Below are 24,624 nucleotides of genomic sequence, written 5' to 3'. Positions count from 1 at the left end.
TTCTATAAATGGCTATGACTTTTAATTAATATCAAATGATGAATAGTGAGGAAATAATACCACTCACAAACATTTAATATTTTAACATATTTTTCTCTGATTGCTTAAGATATATTTGGTCTGTGAGGTTCTAGTTGGTGTGTTTCAAAACCGTATTTTTAACAATATTGTTCTATATTTTTATATGATATGGCTCCTCATTTTATATGATAGTGGCTAAAATTCATGCACTAACAACCATATGAAATATTTTGAAATAAATTATAGTTTTACATTACAATTTCACTGTCCCTTTGTTCCTCTAGGTGGCTTTTACGGTACTTTTTGATTTGGAAGCACTTCTGAAGATATGGTGTTTGGGATTTACTGGATATATTAGCTCATCTCTCCACAAATTCGAGCTGCTGCTCGTAATTGGAACCACTCTTCATGTATATCCAGATCTTTATCATTCTCAATTCACATACTTTCAGGTAATACAAATAATGCCTATTTATCTTTAGAATTATTTTCTTTCCAGGGAAAATACCAACAACTGTAGTAAATACAAACTTCAAATAGGCCCTGTGACATTTTAAATACCAAAAATAGTGCATTCATTTCATTGTTTTAAAAACTCTGAAAATTCAGAGTAATAAATGGAGATGTTTTACATACAGTTCATAGATCAGCAGTGTGTAGAGGTACGTATTTTACATGTACATGGATATTATGCATCTGTGCATACATGTAAAATTTTAAACTACATCAGATGTTGACACACACTTTAAAGAGCAGGAAATATGAATTTAATTCCAAGTGTAGTTCTCCCTTCTCAATAAGTCTAAATATGTTTGCTCAACAGTAACTTACAGTTGAAATAATAAGAAATGAAACTTACCTTTACAGATTGTAATTAGTCATACTTCATTATTTATGAATTCCTATTAGTTTCTTTGTGATGATTAAATAACAATACCTATAATTTTTTACTTTGTTTATAATAACTGGATATCTATTTTTTCAAATGTGATATATTCAATCACATTACTTTATAATTATTCAGTAAACAAAAGTAATTACTTATGTTCTTTGTAATTGTTGAATAATAGCAATATGCTGAGCGTTCTTTTTAACTCCTTGGTCAAAATATAATATATGTATATGGGATAGCTTAATTTTTAAAATCTCAAGTGTAGTCATTTTTCTGACTCAAAATTGGTCATTTGTATAATTTATCATGTAAATATCAGAAGTTGCATTGTTTTCTTCATAGATATTTTAAAATAGTTGGAGAATAAAATGGCAGTAGAATTTTTAAAGAAACAATTCAGAGAAACAAGATTCTAACTCCTTAGATGAAAGAAAATACATTCCAACTTCACTGAACTTACTTATTGATGATACCAAAGCCATCATTTTCAGAGCAGTATTAACTTCAGGTGCCCGATCGTGACCTGAAACTCAGCACTCCTGATACCTGGGAGAAAGGACATGAAAATACAATTCGCAAAAATGAAAAACACACCCCACAAACATACATGAAAAGCTGAGCCTCTCGTAATCACAGCCAAGCACCCAGTGAACTCACAGAGGGTATCATGGTTCAAGCTTTCCGAACTGTCAACATCTTTGAACAGAAATCCCTTGCCACTGGTTGGGTTATATATCCTCAGCCTTGGTTATCATAGGTGAGATGCCTGGGGCAAGAGACATACACATGTTTGAAACTCTTGATACAAAATATGCTTTCCAAACATTTGTGTCATTATATGCTCTTGGGCACTGCTGTCTAGATTCACAAAATCAACATGAGCATTTAGGACCTACATTAGAGAATCATTGTACATAATTACAGAAAATATGCCTCATAGTCAAAACTACAACATATCTTTTTTCCAAACCTATTAAATTAAGAAAGACATCAAAGCCTATTACAGCAAGGGTACCATATAAAATATATTCAGGGCTTTAAAATTCTTATCATTTCTCATAGTTAATTTTTCAGTGAAAAGTTACAAATAGGTCAGAATTTTGCACACAAAGATATTCATTCTAGAATTGTTTATGAGAGAAAAAAATGGGAACTGTTTAAGTGGTAAGCATGTGAGGAATAGCTTAGTAACTCATATACAAATTTGGCCATAAAAATAATTATGATGAATTTGTAGTAACTTAGAGATATGATTGTTCTATTTAAATGCAAAACAGTATAAAATTATATAACATGTATAGCTACATATCCATGCTATATATAACATATATAGCTCTATATATGTATGTAAAATACCTGTAAATGAAAAAATGACCGAAAAGAAATAAACCAAATCATTACAGATGATTAGAAGTCACCACCTCTGGGTTGTTTTTCTTTTCGGCTGCGTGACTTATGGGGTTTTTAGTTCCCCAACTAGGGATCGAACTGGGACCCTCAGCAGTGAGAGCACATAGTCCTAACCACTAGGTTTTTTCTTCTACTCTGTTTTTCACAAAATATCTAAAATCAGTGTGCATGGCTCCAATCGTTTTATATATAGACATATAGCTATAGATACAGTCACAATACAGGGTCAGTGAAGTTTGCAATTTTAATGTCTGTAAAACTTGTAATAGTTTATGTTAATAGTAGAGTGATTTTCATTTGTATCTCTCTATACATGGCCAAGTTTATATTTGTCTAATGAGATAAACACTGTCTCAGTTATTTTGTGCCTAGAAGCTAAATCTCTCAAGAAACTTAGATATCACAAGGATTTTTGCAAATTCACATCTGGAGAACCCACTGTACTGAACAGATTGGCTCTTTATGGGCTGACTTTGATCTCCCCTGTTGGTCCTCATGCTTGCTTCTCATCTCACTTGACCTTTCTTCATCGTGCTGGCAGCAGTTCTTCCCGTAGTGAATGTCACATTTTTTATATCTCAGTGAAGTCAACAATTTAGTACAAAATGTCTCCCTTTATATCAGTTATCTCTGAGAGTTGGGTGTTATCCATCTCTTTATTCAGATGAGAGTTCCTGAGCACCTACTATGTGCCAGGCACTGTTCCAGATCCTGAGGGCAGAGAAGTGAACAAGGCAGAGAAGATGCCCACCTCGGGAAGCTTGCATTCTAGAGGGCAAACAGTTTATACACAAGTACACACAAGTACACAAATACGAGTGCACGAAAGGAATGCGAGTACAGGAAATGCCATCCAGGAGAGACAAGCTGAGTGAAAAGGATAGAAGTTGTGGGGTGAGGGTGCTATTTTAGATAAGTTGGTTCAGGGAAGCCCTCTTTGAAGAGGGGACATTTGGGCAGAGAAGGAGCGAACCTTGAGAAGGTCTGGGTGGATGCATTCCAGGTAGAGAGAACTACATGGCACCTGTCCTAAGGAGAACGCGTGCTTGATGGAGTGAACATAGGGCATATTACAGGGAGTAATAAAGTCTTCACAAAATGCTCTGGTTCTGACATAGCAGGGTGATGACACCGGCTGGTATTTATTGTGCACCTACTGTGTGCCAGGCACTCTGCCGAGTGCATGCCTTCATTTGTTTCTCGTTAGAGAATAAACTGTTTTGATGGAGTGTAAACTGCGATCCCTAGAGACTGAATAACTCACCCAAGACCACATAACTAGCAAATGGTGGAAACTCATTCCCAAGAAGTTTAATCTTATATTCATATTCTTAACCACTCAATTGCTACAGTATCTCACTATTAATCAGCAGAGTGACCTTTAACAACAGACTTAGAAATGTGACCAGGAAAATGTGCTTTGGAAGCAACTACAAAATGTCCTACAGTGCTTATCTTTGAATGTATGGTTTACTTTATTTCGTATCTGTAGGAACACAGAATCAAAAGGCTTTATTGGGTAGACAGAGTGAAAAGCACACTTATCCCCAAATAAATGAAAAGGCATAATTAGAGTTACCGATAAGGATTTTGCCTTTCCACAGATGCAGGCCTGCCCCTTTGAAAATGCTTATCAAATCACCAATGTGGGAATTGTGTTAAGTTATGTTTCTTCCAGCTAATGAAATATTAATTTATCAGAATTGCACAGATGTGCATAGACTGTTTTTATTAGAATTTGGGACAGGATTCAAGATTACTTAGGCAATCTTTTAAATATGATTTTAGTGCAAGTGGAGAAAACACAAGGTACTGAAATTTGAGCAATAAACCAGTTGAATTGTTCCTGTAAACTTTCCTGGACTCAGCTGTTTAACTATTAGATACTGAATCATTTATGTCTAAGAATAAATAAAAGTGTAAAATCTTTTCATATTATTATTCTGGATGTTACTATTTTAATAGTTCTTATGATAAAGCTGTTTGCTTGTATTTGGGAAGATGACCCAAGTGTAATATGTTCTGATTTGGAAATGTATGTTAAGAATTATAGCGGGAAAAACTAGTAGCTTAACCATGCCTGTGGTATAATGTTTAATTTGAACAATATAATTTCTCACATAAATTTTCTTCTTAAAGTATTAAGTATTTTAAATGAGCATGAAGGAAATCTACATTTTCTCAACTTCTTTAAACATTTGTCCATTAGTTTATTAGACGTGCAGCTACAACCCACACTATTGATATTTGTGTTCTGCAGACAATGAGAATACGGTTCACCATTAGTAGTTCCTGTTAATTCACAGTCTGGGGGTAGCGGGTAAATGTGGCTTCAGGGATGGCCAAATTCAGAGACTAACATGGTATTATTGGGACCCCGTCCATTTCTCCACTCACCTTTCTTCTGTGTTAGTATCATTTCTAAGCTCTCTTTGTCCATGTGGTGGCTAAGATGGCTCCCAGAAGCTCAGGGCTTATGTGGCTCTTACAGTAATTCCAGCTGGGGCTAAAAAATAGGACACCTCTCATAGGTCCCACAGAAGTTCTGATGACTGAGGTCATTGTGAATACCCTGGCCAGGCCTGGATCATGGGGGTCAGGAAGTCCCTTCTGGACCTCATAGACTAAGAGGATTAGGAAGCTAGGGTTGCTGGAAAAATCCAAACGCATGTTATTTTGTGTAAAAATTTAAATCTAGGGGGTTTGTTTGTTTGTTTTGTTTTTTGCGGTACGTGGACCTCTCACTGTTGTGGCCTCTCCCATTGCGGAGCACAGGCTCTGGACGCGCAGGCTCAGCGGCCATGGCTCACGGGCCCAGCCGCTTCGCGGCATGTGGGATCTTCCCAGACCGGGGCACGAACCCGTGTCCCCTGCATCGGCAGGCGGACCCTCAACCACTGCGCCACCAGGGAAGCCCTAAATCTAGGTTTTTAAAGCATTTCCTGTTCCTTACTGTATTCTTTCTTCTCCTGAGAAGCCTTTACAGACACCTTAAGCTCTTATTGATAGCGAACCATCTTGGACTACCATTCTACTTATCATCTTTCATTTATACCAAGACCACAATTTTCCTATTTTAATATCTCTAAACTGGGATGTGTCTTATAATCAGTGGTGTGTTATACTTTAATTGGCGGCATTTTTCAGTTTCTCAGTGGTACATAAAAAAATTGATGGCATCTTAGACTTGTTGAAAAATGCTACTTTTCCATATTTTATACTTCAACTTTTAATGATATTCTACTTTATATTTTTAATCTTATAGATATGCCCTTAAGAGCTGTGCCTTTGTATTATACTCCTTTTGTAACAGTAATAGCCATTGAATCTTATTTGTCCAACACAGTGTTTGGCACATAATAATATTTGTTAAGTGAATGAGAAAATTAATTAGTTATGGGTGGTAGTTTTTGCATATATATATATGCAAAACATTTAAACATGTGTGTGTTTAGATAACCAGCTGAGCACGTATAACAAAGTTCTAAAAAATACAGGGCTTGCGTAAGATAGAAGTGTGTTTCTCTCCAGTTGGTGGGAGTCCAGGGCAAGTAGGTGGCTCTGCTCCCCAGGGCCATCCAGAAAGCAGGCCTGTTGGGTTAGACTGAATCTATCATCTTCTATACGAGGCTTCTATTTTTGTTCCAAAGGGACAATTACAGTTGTTTTAATTTCCCAGCCAGAGGAAGGTATGAAAAGAGTGTCCAGGGCAAATTATTTAACTTAAAGTGCAAAAATCACTTCTTTTCACATTCCATAGGTCTGAACCTAGTCCACTGGCCACAACTAGATACAAGTGGGGCTGGAAAATGCAGTCTGTAGCCTTGCTAGGCTAAAATTCAGCAAGTTCTGTTAGTTAAAGGAAGGATAGAATAGATCTTAGCGTAGCAGTCTCAGCCATGAGTAAAGACTCCTTGATAGATGGATTTTTAAAATTTCCTTTTGAATGTACAGTAATCCCTAGGAAAGTTTGTTTTATGAGACAGTGAATATGCCTAATATTGAACTAATGTTTTCTTTGATATTTGAACATTAGAACAAATGTCAATTTTATTTCAACAATATGTGTTAATTAATGCCACTTTGAATTATCACATCATACATTAAAACACTGAGTTGTCACCATTTTCCTTCCTTCATTCCTTTGGGATTTATTGAGTTCTTGCTATATGGCAGTCACTGAGCTACTGATATCTTAGTTATTAAATTGTTTAATTTAATTGCTAAATGTGATTTTATAGAGTGCTATGAAAAATGAGATTTTAGTATGAACTTATTTAAGATTCAGTATAAATAAACGATCAAGTGTGTGTGTTTTTCTCTCCCACAATAGGTTCTCCGGGTAGTTCGGCTTATTAAAATTTCACCTGCATTAGAAGACTTCGTGTACAAGATATTTGGTCCTGGAAAAAAGCTGGGAAGTTTGGTTGTATTTACTGCCAGCCTCTTGATTGTTATGTCGGCAATTAGTCTGCAGATGTTCTGCTTCGTCGAAGAGCTGGATAGATTTACGACGTTTCCAAGGGTAAGAACAAAAGATGCAGTCGGTTTAATTCAGTTATTCTGAATCAATATCAAAGTAATTTCACTTTAACAGTGGTTTTAAAATATTGTCTTTTTCTGTAACTTGGAGTAGTTCAGTTTTAATATTCAGAGTGGTCTTTTCTGCAGAATACAGGTGTTTGAGAACATTTTCAGCATGGTCAGATTATGTGTCAATTCTAAAATTCTGGAAATAATCTTAATAGAATGAGATGCAGAAACCAGTAAAGATGGAAGATAGGGTTCTTAGTACCTATAAATGAAAATATAGCAGAACTTTAAAATTATTAATTTAAAAATGTTTAAAGTTTGCTTTTATGTGTTTGTGAGAGTTAACATTTTAAATCTGTTTTACAGTTCATATATATTTTTATGTCAGGCATGATCTAGAAGGAAATTTTGATTTTCAATATATGAATTTCATAAACTCTTCAGATTTGAAGTGTCTTTAAAAGATCATCTAGTTCATAACTCTGTATTCTTGTTAGAATTCACTTAGGCTAAAAAGAAAGTTAAAAACCAGTCAATCCATAAAGAACTTGTGTAGAAGGTACAGCGCCTAATCAGAAGGATCCTGAAATTTAACTCCATGTGGATTTAGAAATATGAAAAAATATAATGACCAAGGCAAAGAATATATATAGATATTTTTATAGCCTTGGGGTAATAACAACATATTTTTTAAAAAAATAAGCTTTGAGGGCAAACGTGTCTGTAACGTAACAGATAGACTAACATAGCCTGGGTTATTTTTTTAAATTTTAACAGATAGACTAAAATACTCTGGGTCATTACTTGTTTTAATCTTGTACTAAATGTGTTACTCATTGCCAAGCATTTGTTGAGTGCCTATCAAGAGCCAGGCCGTGTTGGCCATCCTGAGACATAAACAATTAAGTTCCTAGTCTTCAGGTATTCTCAGTGGAGGGTGGGTAACCAGTAAGTAGACATAAAACATGACAGGCTTTGATAAAGGCAAACACAAGGTGCTCTGGGAACCCCGAGGTGAGGTCCATAACCAGGAATGGAAGAATCCAGGAAGACTCCCTGGAACAGGAAGTTAGTGAGGAACAGCTGGATGGAGCCAGAGGAGGTGCACAGAGAACAGTGTTCTGGGTCATGGGGACAGCATGTGCTGAAGGTTGAACTGAGCTGTGTCTTGTTCCAGCACTTAAATAAGAAAGGGCAGTCGCTGACAGGAGGAGGATATAAAGCCAAGGAACTTTTAAGTTGGTGAAAGCGTGATCACGATTAAATGCCAGTGAGAGAGCGCAAGGAGAAGGCAGTAAAGATGTGTGAGCTAAAGAGGATGCTGGCAGAAGGCTTCTGAAGGCAGCCTGCAGGGCACTGGGGCAGGGCAGGTGTCGAGGTGGTCTCGTAGGACAGCAAGCCGAGGCGAAAGTCACAGCGAGCCTTGGTTCACTTTCAGCCGCAGTGCAGGCAGCAGGCAGGAACCGGCACCGCTGCCCAGGCCCCGTTCTGCCCACTGGACAGCACTGGGTGAGGGGCAGGTGCGCCAGCCCTGGCACGGTGACGAGGGAGGGATCTTTGCCCAGGAGCTCTGGGCAAAGCTCCTGCCCTTTTATGAACCGGGGAGGGCGTAGGGATATGACTAGAGGAAGGGCTAGAAGTGAAAATGTACTGAGTCAGGATGGAGAAAAGTGCCTCAGCTGAGGCCCCCGCGTGGGGGAGACCTCCGAGCAGAGGCACGCGGGCTGGGAATGCCGCTGTGCACAGGAGCGGGGCAGCCTGGGGGCCGAGTCCTTGCCTGAAACTCCCTGCAGGCACTGCAGTGCACAGCTGTGCCCCAAGACCATGTGGGGAGGGCAGCTTCCCTCCCCTCCCCATGAGCCTGCCGGGCAAAGCCTGGTCCCTGGCCGTGGTCGGGTCACTTAGGATTGGCCTGGAGCCAGACTCCTCTACAGTGGGACCAGCTCTTCCTCCAGGGATAGAGAGATGTAAGCAAAGATGACAGTGTTGTCGTCAAGGCCACCTTCTCTTAGGCTGCCCCTTCACTGCCCCCTCGCTGGGTAAATACAAAGAGCAGACTGCCATCCCCATCATGATCACCGTCCGCCCCTCAGGCCAGTTTAATTCAGCTCCCCCTAAGGGTCAGCCATTGTTCTAGGCCCGGGGTGGGGAATGGGCACTAAACGGTAACAAGCCTTTATTTATTACACAGACCTATCTTAATTTCATACCTTATCTTCATTTTTTGCCCTTTCCTCTCATTTCACCCCACCAACTTTATATCCTTTACCCAAAACCTCTTTGAACCAGATGATTTTTGGAGTGCAGAATATTCTAGATATTGTAAGGGTGATATCACCCTCCACAGCTGTCTGAATCAGCACCCTGTAACAAACACATTAATATTTCTCTAGCGAAACATCAACCTTCAGACAAAGAAGGGTAAATAAATACAATAAATAAGACCTAGGTCAGATCAGACTTTTGCCACTAAATGAGCTACCAACAAAACCAAACAAAACACCTTTGGGTATTTTCAAAATGTTCTGAATATTGAAGCTGTGAATAAGGGCTGTGGGCCTGCATATGAAAGCATCGTGGATAAGAGTCTATACTTACTGCTCCATCACTTTTTAGTTATGTGACACCAAATGAATTATTCTTTAAGCTTTTATTTTTTCACATCTAAAATACAGGCAAAAATGGTATTTCCCTCATAGCATTGTGTGTGTTGAATGATATACAAAAACAACCCAACTCTGGGTTTAGAAAGCATTAAAAAAGTGATATCCCTGCTCCCCTGGTGGCGCAGTGGTTAGGGGTCTGCCTGCCGATGCAGGGGACACGGGTTCGTGTCCCGGTCCGGGAGGATCCCATATGCTGCGGAGTGGCTGGGCCCGTGAGCCATGGCCACTGAGCCTGCGTGTCCGGAGCCTGTGCTCCGCAGGAGAGGCCACGGCAGTGAGAGGCCTGCGTACCGCAAAAAAAAAAAAAAAAAAGAAAAAAGAAAAAAAAAGTGATATCCTATATAATATATTTGAAATTGGCATAATACAGAGGCTACTCTGTATTAAAGACAAGGCTGCTTTAGATCCAGTCCTGCCTTAGCCCCTTGGGATTTGCTCTAATTTCCCAGCCATAATTGTAATCAAGTAGCATTGTATTTTCAGATCTCCAATTACTCCGTTGTGCTTTTCCGCCTGATTACTGTGACCATCTTAATGAAAGCAGCCAGCAACTATGGGGCCTCTAATCAGTTATACAGCAGCTGACAGCGTTGACACGGGAAGTGACTAGATTTCTCCTTACATATGAATGCAATTAAGAGTTAAATTCCTGAAACATAATCAAATCTTGCAAGAAATGTTAAAAATATTACAATTACAAAAAGCCATCATTATCATTCCCAGCCAAATAAAGCATCATCTGTTGGTGGCACTTGCCTGATATGAAATGATCAGGAAAGATGATTATAAACACAGGGCAGACGATGCTAGATTTTTGCGGGCCTTGTCCCCTTCCATCCTCATGGGACAGCTCCCTCATTACTCAGTGGCTGGGTGTTGAGGTAGGTTGGTTAATTATATTATTAGCCAAAGCACAGCGCATTAGGAGAACAGATTTTCTGTAAGAAAAATCACGTGATCCATCCCAGTGCAAAATCGGAACTTTTAAAATCAGCAATTGTTTGTATTATCTTTACTTGGATCCACTCCATCTTGGAGGCTAGCAACCCCCATCACACACAGGACCATGGGATGCAGGAAGCAACTGCAGGAAGGTGTGAGAGGCTCAAGAGAGGACCGGTCATGAAGAGAGGAGCGTTCTTGGTGAAGGGGACCCAGCATCTGTGCCCGGGAGATCATTACTCTGGCTGTTTCTGGAACCTGACCTTGACCCAGCCATCCGGGGGGAGTATAGTCTCTCTAGGGAAACAGGACTAGATGTAAAACCCAACACTGGTTTGATTGGACCTGATTGTATCCTGGGCTCCAGCAACCTGCTGTGAGACCCCTCTAAGAGGAGCTGACATGGACCTGGGAAGCTGGTGTCCCTTCCACATCCCAAGAAGAGAAAACCCTGAAGGGGCAGAGCGACATAGGAGACAACAGCACCCGGGCACACTAAGTTACCGCCCAGCGCGTTGACCCTCTGATGCAGCTCCATCTACGCTGGAAGACCCCAGGTGCTTCTGGAGATACTCAAAGGTGAAAGGATACTAAAGGGATTAGGATTATTCCACCGGTTCCCCAGTGGGTCTCCGTGCCTCATTCGACCACACTGCAGCCTGTGCTCCATTTGCAGTAAAACTGATCCTTCTTCAATGTAAATTGCCTCATGACACTCTCCTATTTAAAATACTTCAAGATTCTCCTTTCCCTCAAGATAACAAACATTTTAATAGGGTTTTCAGTATCTTTTCCGCTCTGGCCCCATTTACCTCTTTGGGCTCATATTTCAGGATTTCCCCCAACACACCTTTCAAAGGCAGAGATGGTGTCTACCTTTTTTTTTTTTTTTTTTTTTTTTTTTTTTAGCCACGCAGCATGTGGGATCTCAGTTCCCAGACCAGGGATCGAATCTGTACCCCCTGCAGTGGAAGCTCAGAGTCTTAACCACTGGACCACCAGGGAAGTCCTAACAACGTCTATCTTGCTCATTTAAATCCTCCATTTTAGCACAATCCTTGCCACAGGGTAGCTGGTGAATAGGTGTTTGGATGAAGAATGAATAATAGTCCTGGACCAAAACAAACCTCTCCGATCCTTCCACACTGTATCAGGCTCAACAGGACAGATGCCTTCTTCTGCTGTTGTCTACAGCTCCGAGACCCCTGTCAGCCTCCATCACTGCCCTTACCCTCATCCCATCAGCAATGTCTGCATAATTCTGTCTGAATGCTTTGGCTGCAAGTAGCAGAAAATTGACTCCAACTAACTTAAACAATTAGACTCCAACTAACTTAAACAAAAAGGATTTATCTCACAAAATTCAAGGGATTAGGTAGACTTGGGGAAGCCAGGACTCTGGGTCTTTCACTGAAATTCTCTCAGTTGTTGTCATGGGTTAACTTATGTGCCCCCAAAAGATGTGTTGAAATACTAACCCTCAGTACTCCCAAAATGTGACCTTATCTGGAAATAGAGATAATCAAGTTAAAATGAGGTCACTAGGGTGAACCCTAATCCAATATGACTGATATTCTATAAAAAGGGGAGATTTTAACACCGAGACAGACATACACAGAGAGAAGACAATGTGACACACATGGGGAAGACGGCCATGTGATTGTCATGACATCTACAAGCCAAGGACCTCCAAGGATTGTCAGCAAGCACCCAAGGCAGAAGAGGCAAGGAGAATCCTTCAGAGGGAGCGTGGTCCTGCCGACACCTTGATTTCTGATGGCTCGCCTCCAGAACTGTGAGATAATACATTCCCACTGTTTGAAGCCACCCAGTTTTGGGTACCAGCAGCCCTAGCAAAGCAAAGCAGTTTCATTGTCCATGTGTTGTCTTCATGTGTTAACAAAATGGATGCAACATTTTCAGGCTTCGTGATAAAATCTAGAAGAAGGAGGGTCACCTCCGCCCAGATCTCCTTAGAATCAAGGACACCTTTCCCAGTGCCTTCCGCCCCGCTCTGCCCCACAGCAAACCAGCTCTCTTCTCTCATCCGGCAGGATTGGGTCACTTGGTCACTACTAAATGAATCGCTGGCAAGATGGCTAGAGTCAAGGTGGTTGGCTTGGATTCATCATAGGGGAAGAAATGGATACTGGGGAGACAGCCACAGAAGCCACTACAATGGTCAGACCCAAAACCTGGACGAGATTTCTCTCACTCATTTCTGCCTCTGAAGCTCCCATATGCCCTGTGCAAACAGGCCGTGTAGATAGACACAGAGTAGGAGGAGGGCTGGTGTTTAATTTCTCTCCCGGAAGCATCTGGGTCCCAGCTCCTTTCCAAGATGCCCACATAGGACCTGCCAAGCATCCAGCATAGGGCCTGGCACATACTGGGTTCCTGCTTCCCATCTTTATGGTTACTTCTGTCACACACCATCGACACGTATGCAAGGTCTCATCTTCTTTACTAGACTGCAAGTAGCTTGAAGTTGGCAGCACTGTGCTCTTTTCTCCTGACACCTCTCAGAGCACTTATTAGCACTGTGTCATGGGATCTGCAGCATCAGGACGCAGAGACAGAGAGGAAACAGCCAGAGGAGCCTCAGCAAAAACCCCGTGAGATGGAGGAAAGGAGCCTGAATGTTTTCAGTGGGAAAAAAAAGAATGACATATTGACACAATTTAATAAAACAACTTTGTCATCTCAAGCCAATAACTTTCTCTTCTAATTTGAACAAAACAGACACACTGCTAAGTAGAAATAACAAGATCAAGTCCTGCTGGGAGGCAGTATCCCGCCGTTCCTGTTTTGTTGGGACTAATAGGTTGTATTATAAGGAGAACAATTAGATTAGCTTTTCATGAAGGAAAAGCCCATACAGGTCATGAGACAGGTTGCTATAGGCAAGAGCCACATCTCTCTGTAACAAAGACAGAAAGTTTGCGCTTTCTCCTGGTTGCCCGACAAAAGCTCATGTGCGCAATTTCACCACTGTTTTTGTTCTGTTTCTCCCCCTACTTGGTATATGAAGAAACTTTCTTCTATGTTGCTAAAACACTTGCAATAAACATCCCCTGTAGATCTTTAAATAGCTCAGTATCTTTATTCCTTTTAATTTCCTACTAAAATAACAATAAGCAGGCCTCAGTTGTTTTGCATTCCTACAAATGGGGATAGTTTTTATTCATAAAAAATACACTACCCTCCATAATACAGGGTACTTGAATTTTAATACTGTTTATTTGATATGTTTTCTTAATTTGCATTCTCTAAATACTAATTACTTGCTCTATTGAATTTTCAGTTATAAAACCATGTCCAAAGCAGTTAAACAATTTAAGCAGTAAATACTATAAAACACTTAATTACAAATTGATTTCCCTGTTTCCTCTCACCACCAGAATGGCTAATGATGCTTTTAGTTGCATTGAAAGAATTACTGAGAAATTTGAAGAAACAACTTGCCCCTTAATCTTTTTCAGCGTTTGCCATTTGCTACATTTTTAATCAATTCAGGGTTTACCTTACCTTCAAAAGGATAATTAGTTCAATTTATATTGCCGAAATCTGTATTAATTTTTGTTTTTTATTGTTTGGTCTTCCATGTATTTTTAATTTTTCATGATATATTTCAGGCATGCAAAGATATATAAAGAATAATAAAATGTATTCTTCTGTGGCCATATGCAGTTCAAAAAGCAGATTAGCAATGGATCTGAAGTCCTTGAGCACATGCCCCTTATCCCTCTCCTCCCTTTCCCATAGAGAACCACTTTTCTGAATTTGATGTTTGTCCTTAGTACATCCCTTTATGCCTTGAGTGCATATATAGGCATCAGCTGAGAATCACATATCTTTTTGCGTAATTTAAACCCGCCTTATGTGGTCTCATACCACACTGTTTCTTCTGCTGATTGCTTTTTTTGCTCAACACTGTTTGTGAGATTTACCAATATGAGTACTTGTAGCTATATTTTATTTATTTCCCTTGGGGTATAATGTACAACTATACATTGCACCATATTATATATATAGAGAGAGAGAGAACACTATTCAGAGAAACATTGCACAATTTATTTTCCCATTCTCCCGTGTGGTAGGTGAATTCTAAAATGGGTTTCCAGGACATCTGACCCTCTACATAATCTTTTCCCTTTGGGTTTGGGCAGAACTTGTGAATATGATGGGATTTCACTCCTGGGAATAGGTTGCTAATGATGGAACTGGAGTGAAGCAAAAAGGAGGTTATCTTGGGTGGGCCTGACCTAATCAGAGGAACTGGGCCCTTTCTGAAGAGAGAGATTCAAAACAAGGGAGGGTCTCCAGTTGGCCTTGGACAAGTAAGCTGCCATGTTGTGAAGGCCCATGTGGCTAGGACCTGAGGGTGGCTTCTGGGGGCTGTGAGCAAGAAACCAGCACCCTCAGGCCTACAACCACAGGAAGAGAATTCTGATAACAACCCAAATGAGGGTAGAAGACCCCAAGTTCCAGATGAGACCGCAGCCCAACCTACACCCTGATTTCAGCATCTGAGACCCTGAGCAGGGAACCCAATTACACCCCACCCACACCTCTGACCTACAGAAACTGTGAGATAATCAGTGAGTGTTGTTTTAAGCCATTAAATTTGTGGCTTGTTACACAGAAATAGAAAGCTAATGCATGCAGGTTTGAGCGGTGTGTTTCTAATATTTTGTGACTCGAAACAGTGCTGCTGTGAACATTGCATGTTAACTTGCACACATCTGAATTCTGCACTTGTGAAATTCTGCACATGTGAAAATACTGTTAGCGTGTGCAGCTAAGACTGGAATTGCTGGGTCTTAGAATAAAGATATCTTCAACTTTAATAGATAGTGATAAACTTACATTCCAAAGTACTTTTACCAATTTATCTGGCATCTGTAATATAGGAGAATGTTCTCAGCTTCAACTCAGCAATATTTGGTCTTGTCAGGCTTTGTTCGGCTTTTAAACATTTAGTTCTTTGTTTAACCTGAATTGATTTTTGTGGCTGCTGTAATAAGATAGGGAACAATCTTATTTCTGTTTGTCTAACCTATTGTCACAGTACCATTTATTGACTGGTCTGTCCATTCCCCACAGTTCTGTGGTGCCAGCTGTGTCATCGTACGATTCCACATGTGTGCCCGAGTCAAGTCACGCATGCTCCCTTTTCATCTCCTTTTGCCATTGAATTTTTTTCTGGTCAGCCTCCAGTGAAGCCCAGTAAATACCCAGCTTAGCAATCTCCACCTTTCAGGGGTCCATGACTTTGCCCCTTGTGTGACGTGACATTAAAAACCAAAGTCTAGCAGAGCTCATAAATCCCCTAGGGAAGGTGCCTTTTCTTGACTCAAGCTGCCCGTTAGTTTTTGGTCCTGGAGTTTCCATTATATTCCTGGATCTTAACTAGGCCTTTTAAAGGATGTCTGTTTCATGTTGTCCAGAATTTCCTATGTTTTTTTTTTGTTTGTTTGTTTTTTGCGGTATGCGGGCCTCTCACTGTTGTGGCCTCTCCCATTGCGGAGCACAGGCTCCGGACGCGCAGGCTCAGCGGCCATGGCTCACGGGCCCAGCCGCTCCGCGGCATGTGGGATCCTCCTGGACCGGGGATCGAACCCATGTCCCCTGCATCGGCAGGAGGACTCTCAACCAGGGAAGCCCCTCCTATGGTTTTTAAATCATTTTTTCTCATGTACGATCAGACACTGAGGTTCTGTTATAAATTTTTGAGGCAAAAAAGGAAAAAAGAAAACCACTCTGTTGACTGTCTTTCAGATAGATAGCTTTATTTTTTTTTCTATAGGCACAACCCAAGGCCAGGCATCCTAGCGTCTGCTTTCCCCATCTGCAGCCTCACATCTCTCTGCATTTGTTTGCATTACAGATATTATCTCCACTTTGATTCTTTTTTTTAATAGAGATTTTATTTTTATTTATTTAAATTTTATTTTTTGGCCATGCTGCACAGCACGTGAGGTCTTAGATCCCTGACCAAGGATCGAACCCGCGCCCCCTGCATTGGAAGCGCAGAGTCTTAACCACTGGACCGCCAGGGAAGTCCCTCCACTTTTATTCTTATATCCTCATGTGTATACATCTCTTTGTATTTGCTTGCATTACAGATATTATCTCCACTTTGTTTCTTATATCCTAATGTTTATACTCCCCTCATCTGCTACACCCCCGGAAGTTTTCCACAAATACTGCATATTTCCATTCACAGTGAAGACTAAATAGATTGTGTGCCTATTTTGTTGTTGTTTATAATTCAGACAGCATTCTCCATGTGATGGAGCTATGCGATGGCCACACATGAACCAACGTACTTTCACTTACAGCAGAGTTGAGCACATAAGGACGAACTCAACTTATCCCCTAGTAGAAACATAAGAAGGAGCTCAAGCCAGAAAGTGAAATGTGCTCCAATAGATGTAGTCAGTTGTAAAGTAATATCAAAGATATCCTGGAGTGTATTTAAAAATTTCCGGGAGCCTATTATATGCTATGTATTGTGCTTCCAGCTATCGTTTCATTTTAATAAGAGAGGAGGAGATTGCTTCCAGGGAAGGAAGTCTGCAGAGCTTTATGAAGAGTTGTCGTCAGGGGTAAATATGATTCCCCAGGAGGATTTGGGTAATGGCATTAAATGAGAGTATTCTATATAAGGAAAACCGAGTGAGTAAATCAGAGACATGGAGAATCACAGTGTGAAAGGAACTGCAGTGTCGGGCTGGAGCCTGACCATTGGGTGTCTTCCGAGGTTGGGATTGTGACACGGGGGAGCCATTGAAGATTTTTACTTTCTTTGTTATTTTTCCTGGAGAATAGTGGAAGAGCTATTTTGACGAAGTTTACACTGAAAAAAACGTTATTTCTCTGAGGAGGTTTTTCATTGCACAAGACTCACCTTTATTGACCAAAGACAAAAATTTACGATCAGTTGCAGAACTTCTGGCATCCTCAGGGAAGTAGGGGAGGTAATTTTTTATTTTGTCTGTGTGACCACTATTGTGTCAAATCTTCCACAGTCTCATAAAGTCAGTCCCATCTGAGGCTTTAAGCCAAATTGTCATCCGTGCCTGGACATGGCCCTGCAATAGAAACTAGCAATTTGGTTTAAGTTTTAAAGTAATGCAATATATAGCTTAATGTAACCACTTCCCTCATAAAACCTGAAAAATTAACACTATTTCCTTTCTGCTATAGCATCTGAGGTTCTTTGGCTTCTATTTGAATTTATATTTGTGGTGATTCATCAGTGGCATAGTGATAAAATACTATCCTGTGCTCTTCCTCTTGGAGGACGATTTGAACGCAGCATGAATCACACAGAAATGGCCATATCTTTTCCTGTGGCTGTGTGTTGATATCATTAACCACTGAACTTCAGTATTCCAGGAATTATGACATTTCTTGAATAAAGCATCCTTCTAGTCCTACCCCTGATCCCAGAAGCATATTCTTTGGGGGAGAACCTTTTTTTGCACCTTGTCATATTTTGGTAGTTTTCTACCAGTCATCTTGCAACTGAAAGTGGGGTCCGGCTGTTTGCAGCTCAGAAGCCATTAAAGAGGCCAGGTTGGTGGAAAGGAAAGTTCGCTTTATTTTGGATGCTGGCAACGGGGGGTGAAGGCAGACTCCTGTGCAAAGGCCGACTCCCCCCACTGACAATCAGGGGGCAAGAATTTTTATAGGCGGAGGGAGGGGCTACATGCAGAAACAGCACAGTCAGCTCTGACCGTCATCTTGACATTGGTCATCGGTGGTCTGACCAGTGTCATCTTGATTGTTTTAGGTACAGTTAATCTTCAGTTCCAGGGTCGGTTTGTCCCCATTTCTTTGAGGCCTGTTCTCGGAATTGTGGCAGCTTATGTCATGGCTACAGCCTGATCATCGTGTAGTTAACTTCTTCCACCTGGTGGTGGTTTCAGTCTCTATAAGACAGCTCACAGGATATGGCTCAGAATATTATCTGTAGCCCTTAAGGAGGAACTAAATGTCCTTGACTATGCTTGATGACTAAACTATCATTATTTGGTCTCCTTGGGCTGTTTTCCTTTGTTTCTGCATTTTCTCACTTCTCTGATTAAACTTATTCTTTGGCTAAAGTTTTTCCACAAACAAAAGGCAGGCTGAGGACATGGGGGGCAAGGACAATAGGGTCCTGCTCCGTTTCAATCTTATTTGTAGTTTTCCAACTAGTAGTTACCATATTACATAAATATTATTTTAATAATCAGTCTACTCCATTGCACCAACTTCAAAAACCAGTAAGAGTTATTAATGAGGAATATGTGTGTGTCTCCTTCAGTTAAGATGAGTTTCTGTGAGCATATTTTCACTGATGAAAAGCTAACTATATTTTAAATACTTTGTTGAGTCTTGCTTACAAAAAAATACAATCTATAGTCAGACATTTCGACTAGTCTCTCGTGGTTACATATAATAAAAACAGAACAACAGTAAATATCTTAGAGGATTATTAGAAAGTTTAAAGGATATAATATATTCAGACTAGTTAACATTGTGCTGACAATGTAACAGGGAATCAATAAGCAGTAGCAACTAGTGTTTTTCTTAAATAATGTGGAAATCCAGCTTCTTAGCATGAAACACTAAATTCCTAGCAATAATCATATAGCCCAACATAGAAGTATCCCTCAGTAAATCATTGGGCATTAACTGTACAGAAAGCATTCAGTTTTCTGTGTTGCACTGAAAGTTTAAAAATCCACCCCCATTCTGGTTTTGACTATTCTTTTTACTCACCCTTTGCAACTTTCAACAAAAATGCAAAAAGTAAAAAATTATAAATAAGAGTACTGCTGGAATCTGAAATAGCTTATCATTCACTATTTCACATCTGGGACTAAATGCAGAACCATTTAATGACTGATGTATAGGTTCATTCTTTCCCCACTGCCCACCCCTTGGGTACAACTGCCTACCTCTACAGAGGATTCTCTCCAGCCTTCTCAAACATCTTCTCTATGAATCAATGTTAAAACCTTAATGTCTAGGAAACAAGACAGGATAAAAATATATGTGTGCATACGAGTGAGCATGCATGTAGCTGAGTACATGTGTGTGCAGATGGGGGCGGGGTGGGGTGTCGGGGCGAAGGGAGCTGTACTAGGCAAGTGGCAGTGGATGGGTTGCATCCTGTAATCTTACATTGTGCAATACAAAAGGGGAAAAACAGTATAGGCAGGGACTAGATATAGAAAGAACCCTGGTAACTAGTTCAGACTTAAGTCTGTAGTATTGTTTTTGTTGTTATTTTAGTTTTCCATGTGCCATTAATTCAATTCAGAATCTCAGGAATAAGGCAGTGAGCAAAGGTCAAAAATCTCACCTCAATCCAACAGAAATGTACTGGATACATTTCTGAAAGAAAAACTCCAGAAATTTGACAATAAAGCATGCATAGTTATATGAATGACCAGAAAGAGAATTCCACTAACAGTGTAGGCAAATGTCACACTTCGTGTCTCTTTGGATAAGCCATGTCGTTTCAGGTTGATTGAAAAAAGGAAGTAAAACCAATTGGAGGATTATGGAAAGTACAGCAAAATAAAGGAAAGGGAATACTATCTTGGAGCACGAGGAAGAATGCAAATTTCTGCATTATTCAACTAAATAAATAATAATAGACTTAAATTGCAGGCAATTGAGCAATACACGGAAAGAAATGTTTATTCTATTTTGCCTTAATCCAAATAGGCTATAATGTATCCAACAAGAATTATACCTAGGTCCAATAAATTTAAGCAGAATTTAAAAGAATTAATCTAAAGGGAAAACAAAATCAAAATTACAGTGGAAGCAAAAACAAACCCTAAAGTTCATCATGAGGACGTCCATGTTTCCTAGAGCAAATATACACCGAAATAGATTAAACAATGATTATGAGGTAAAAACAAACTAGTTTCTAGAGAAGCGTAATTATCTCTGATTAAGTCTAGAGGAACGTTTCCCCAGAGGTCATTATTATTAATAGTAATAATTACTGGATTTAAGTATTTTTTACCTGTGAGGTCCCTATAGCAAGAACTTTTCATAGATAGACATTTATAGAAAGAAAGAGATACACATACATACATAGATATCTACATATATGTAATGGAATCCCCAAAACTACCCTGTTAAGGAAGTATTTTCCCCACATTATAGATGCTATTAAAAAAAAGCAGTGAGAACCAACAAGAAACTGTATACGGCTACAATAATTAAAAGAGTATGATTTAGGGTTAACATACAGATGAATGGGCAAACATATATATCCATTGAAAAAACATATGACAAAGAAAGGATCACAATGAATGATTAAAAGACTAATTATTAGTAGTAATGTTGGGGATACCAAAGCCCTCTCATACTATGTACCAAAATAACTCCCTGGTAAATTAGAGCAAGGATATTTAAAGTGTAAAAATGTAGAAAGCAAAGAAAATACCATCTTTCATCTTAGATCGTCAGGGACTTTTTAGGCCTAGAAGAAGGATACATTTGAATTTTCAAACAAGTCAAAAATAATCACCATAGGTAGTTTTTAAAAACAAAGGAAAATGTGACGGTACAACCATAATTTGTAATACATATTAGTAAGAACATGTCAAATGGACAAGGTTTGTTCGTTATTTTGGTTTTTGGTTAATGATAATGCTCATTGCCAACAGAAGAGCCTCTCACACAAAGAAATTGCTCTTTGTACCATTATTTATCAGTGTGAAAATTTTAAAACAACTTGAATGTCCAATCATAATAGAATGTCTAAGTAAACTTTGAATATGGTGGCATATTATACAGTTATCAAAACTGTATTTTTACAGAATGTTTAATGAGGTTAGTCATGGGTGACATAAGTGGTGATGACCAAAAATCAAGCAAAGAACCCTAAAACAACACTGTATTTGCAGCTGGATTCAATTTTGTTTCCAGTACATGTATATCCCTAGGGAAAAACAAACTGGTAGAATTTTCAAATTCTACAACAAATTCTAAAAAATATATACAACCTCGTTTGAATTATAAGTAACTTATTTTATTCTTTATGCCTTTTTGTACTTCCAAATTTTGTACAATGAATGGCTTCTTGGTTTAGAAAAATGGAGATAGGTAAGTTGGTAGACAGATAGATAGATATAAAAGCTTAATTTATAATTATACATCAGTAAGAAAAATAATTATCTCATTTTTTAAAATAACAAGAACATTAGCTGGTAAAATTTTAAATGAAAGAAAGTATAGATATAACAGGGATATGCAAATTGTATAAGACTAATTTCAGATGTATAATAAGACAAATTTTAGTTTATGACTTATAAAATCAACTTTATTAAATTCAAGTCATATCAATTAAATATTTATTGGTAAACAACTATCAACTTTATTTTCAAGGCGTTAGAGTACTAAATAAGCACTATCAAGATAGAAGCAAGGTTTTGAAATGTATGTTTGCAATAGAAAAGAGCAGACAATATAATTGGCAGTGAAGCTTCTTATTTGTGAACTTAGATTGAAGAGAAATGAGAAATCAAAGCCCATTAAAAGAGAGCAAAAAATAGGCAAACCATTTCCAAAGTGTGGGGTTTTTTAGTATGCAAAAATATAAGCATTTCCTGACTGATGCTGCTTTCTGTTTGAAGCCAAATAGGAAAACCTTGTTCTTGGGCATAGTTCTACAAGTGGATAGTAAAAAAACACTGGGAAATTTCCTGTGTAGACTCGGTGGTATTTTAGTTACAAAAGTTTTCTGAATAAATCCTCAGTTTTATTTCACAGTAAGACGTACATCTGTGTTCTTAGGAGCACTGTCTCTTTTGTATATGTTACTAAATCTCTGTTGCACCCAAAGTAAAATATTAACTTTCATCTGTAATTTTTTTTTTTTTTTTTTTTTTTTTTTTTTGCGGTACGCGGGCCTCTCACTGCTGTGGCCTCTCCCGTTGCGGAGCACAGGCTCCGGACGCGCAGGCTCAGCGGCCATGGCTCCTGGGCCCAGCCGCTCCGTGGCATGTGGGATCCTCCCGGACCGGGGCGCGAACCCATGTCCCCTGCGTCGGCAGGCGGACTCTCAACCACTGCGCCACCAGGGAAGCCCCATCTGTAATTTTATAGCACATATTTGCCAGTGAAATGCATCATTTACATTATGAAAATTTAATATGACTGACATTAGCAAAATCGCTAATTAAGAGATTAGGGCATAAATACTTCAAGAAACTTGACAGTCTGTTCTATGAGGAAAATTAATTCAGAAGTCTCCTATTTGCATAAATCTCCAGGTCTCATTTTCACAGCTGTTTGTACCGTCAGCTAGATGGTTGCATTTCAAAATTATTTTAACATAATCGGTGGGAAGTATACCTTTCAACTAAAAATATCATGCTCTGCAAGAAAGATTGTTAGGGGGAAAATATAAGTTCATTCAGTTTATCTCGATCTTTTTTCCTTAAGATAAGTGTTTCTAATATAGGAACTTTAACGTTTAAGTCTTAAATTGTTAAAATATTTTTATTATTAAAAGACAGTTTGTAATTTTAGATTCTCATGAAATTGAAAAGGTTGTGTCTTTTTCATTTGGAAAAATGGTAACAAGTGAAGCTTATTTTAGCAAAGCATTAAAAATACTGGAGATATGTAATTTTTATTAACCAGTTGAGCATAATAACAGAGTTTCGGATATGTACTCAGTACCGTGCTAGACAAAGGAGGTAACAATTTTAAATATGATTTAGACTAGAGCATTGTTTGTTTTAGTAATTTAGATAAGGAAAGGAAATCAGCAATTACTAGATATTAAGACGTCTTGTTACCTGTAATATCCAAAAGGACAGCAGGAATTTGAAATCAACAGATTCCAGCCTAGAGACCCAGAAACATCGCTTGCTACCTGCCAACCTGGATCAGTCATTTTAAGGCTTCTGTATTTCAGTTACCCATCTGCAAAATGTACAGTAACTAACACAAGATTATTGCTGAAATTACTCTAAATAATGGACATGAACTGCTTTGGGGGCTGCAAAGCACTGTATAAATGCTAGTCATGGCTCAGGGTCTCTTCTCATGTTCTTAAATCTTACCCTGAAAGAATCCTAGGAGACTGTACAAATCTATGGTTTGGTCTACATGGTCATTTATGGTGTTATATGTAGAAGTTAACCCAAGCACGGCCGTGTGTACGAAAAGAGATGATCAGATATACCTACATTCACTTTCATAACTAGAAAAAATTCACTAGGTTTTGCAAATGAGCTTCTGCCATCTTTCCTTTTACTCTTGAAATTATATTTAAGTGTAGACTCTACTTAAAGTAATTTGCTGCTGGAATAGGCATAACATTTTGATTTCTGCTTTGCTTCTAATTACATTCAAGCTCATTTTGACATTTAAGGCCAATTACATTAGTCTAGATTCAGCAAGACTTTTCCATAGTAGTCTAAAATTTGACCAGTAAACAAGCTTTTCTCCCCTCTCTCTCTTTTTACTCATTTAAATGGAATGCTTGGCAACAAGCATATTTTAGGAATTAAAAAAGCAAAATAAATAATGTGGGTTCATTTTTTTTTTTTTTTTTTTTGCGGTACGCGGGCCTCTCACTGTTGTGGCCTCTCCCATTGCGGAGCAATGGCTCCGGACGCGCAGGCTCAGCGGCCATGGCTCACAGGCGCAGCCGCTCCGCGGCATGTGGGATCTTCCCGGACCAGGGCACGAACCCGTGTCCCCTGCATCGGCAGGCGGACTCTCAACCACTGCGCCACCAGGGAAGCCCAATGTGGGTTCATTTTGAAAAAAAAATAAAAGCAAAGAACTGCTCGTTCTTTCTTGCCAACATAAAAGGCAGTCACAGAATTAATTGAAACCACCAGTTTCAACTTTATTTCTTTCTAAATCACAAGGAATAAGGCACAATCATTTTTCAGAGAAATTAATATTTTAATGTTTCACTTCTGTTAACAACAAGGGTAGTTGATTTCAACAGATCTCAAATTTCCAGAGAGCTCGTATATGGAGAGAGATAGCTCCAAAAACTTTGTCACACAGAAGTCACTAGTAACTAAACTCTTCAGAACTCTCCAGGCCCTACAACAAGTTTCAGTCAGTCTTCCATTGCGTTTTAAGATTCCAGTATATGTGATGGCTTAGAGCACA

At 39.2% G+C, this 24,624-nt stretch overlaps 1 protein-coding gene across 2 annotated transcripts in view; it reads left to right on the top strand.

The window, feature by feature from the left end:
* Positions 1 to 24,624, top strand: part of NALCN (sodium leak channel, non-selective) — a 280,091-nt gene that overhangs the window by 123,500 nt on the left and 131,967 nt on the right. For both annotated transcript variants that reach the window (XM_059995484.1, XM_059995483.1), the window contains 2 exons: positions 306 to 473; positions 6,657 to 6,848. In XM_059995484.1, the coding sequence (XP_059851467.1) occupies positions 306 to 473; positions 6,657 to 6,848 (360 nt within the window). The remainder of the gene's footprint in view (positions 1 to 305; positions 474 to 6,656; positions 6,849 to 24,624) is intronic.

This window comes from Delphinus delphis, chromosome 18 (genome assembly GCF_949987515.2).
Source record: "Delphinus delphis chromosome 18, mDelDel1.2, whole genome shotgun sequence".
In the NCBI taxonomy this organism is placed as follows: domain Eukaryota; kingdom Metazoa; phylum Chordata; class Mammalia; order Artiodactyla; family Delphinidae; genus Delphinus; species Delphinus delphis.
Note: the sequence above shows the minus strand (reverse complement) of the source record. Positions and strands in the feature narration are given on the sequence as shown.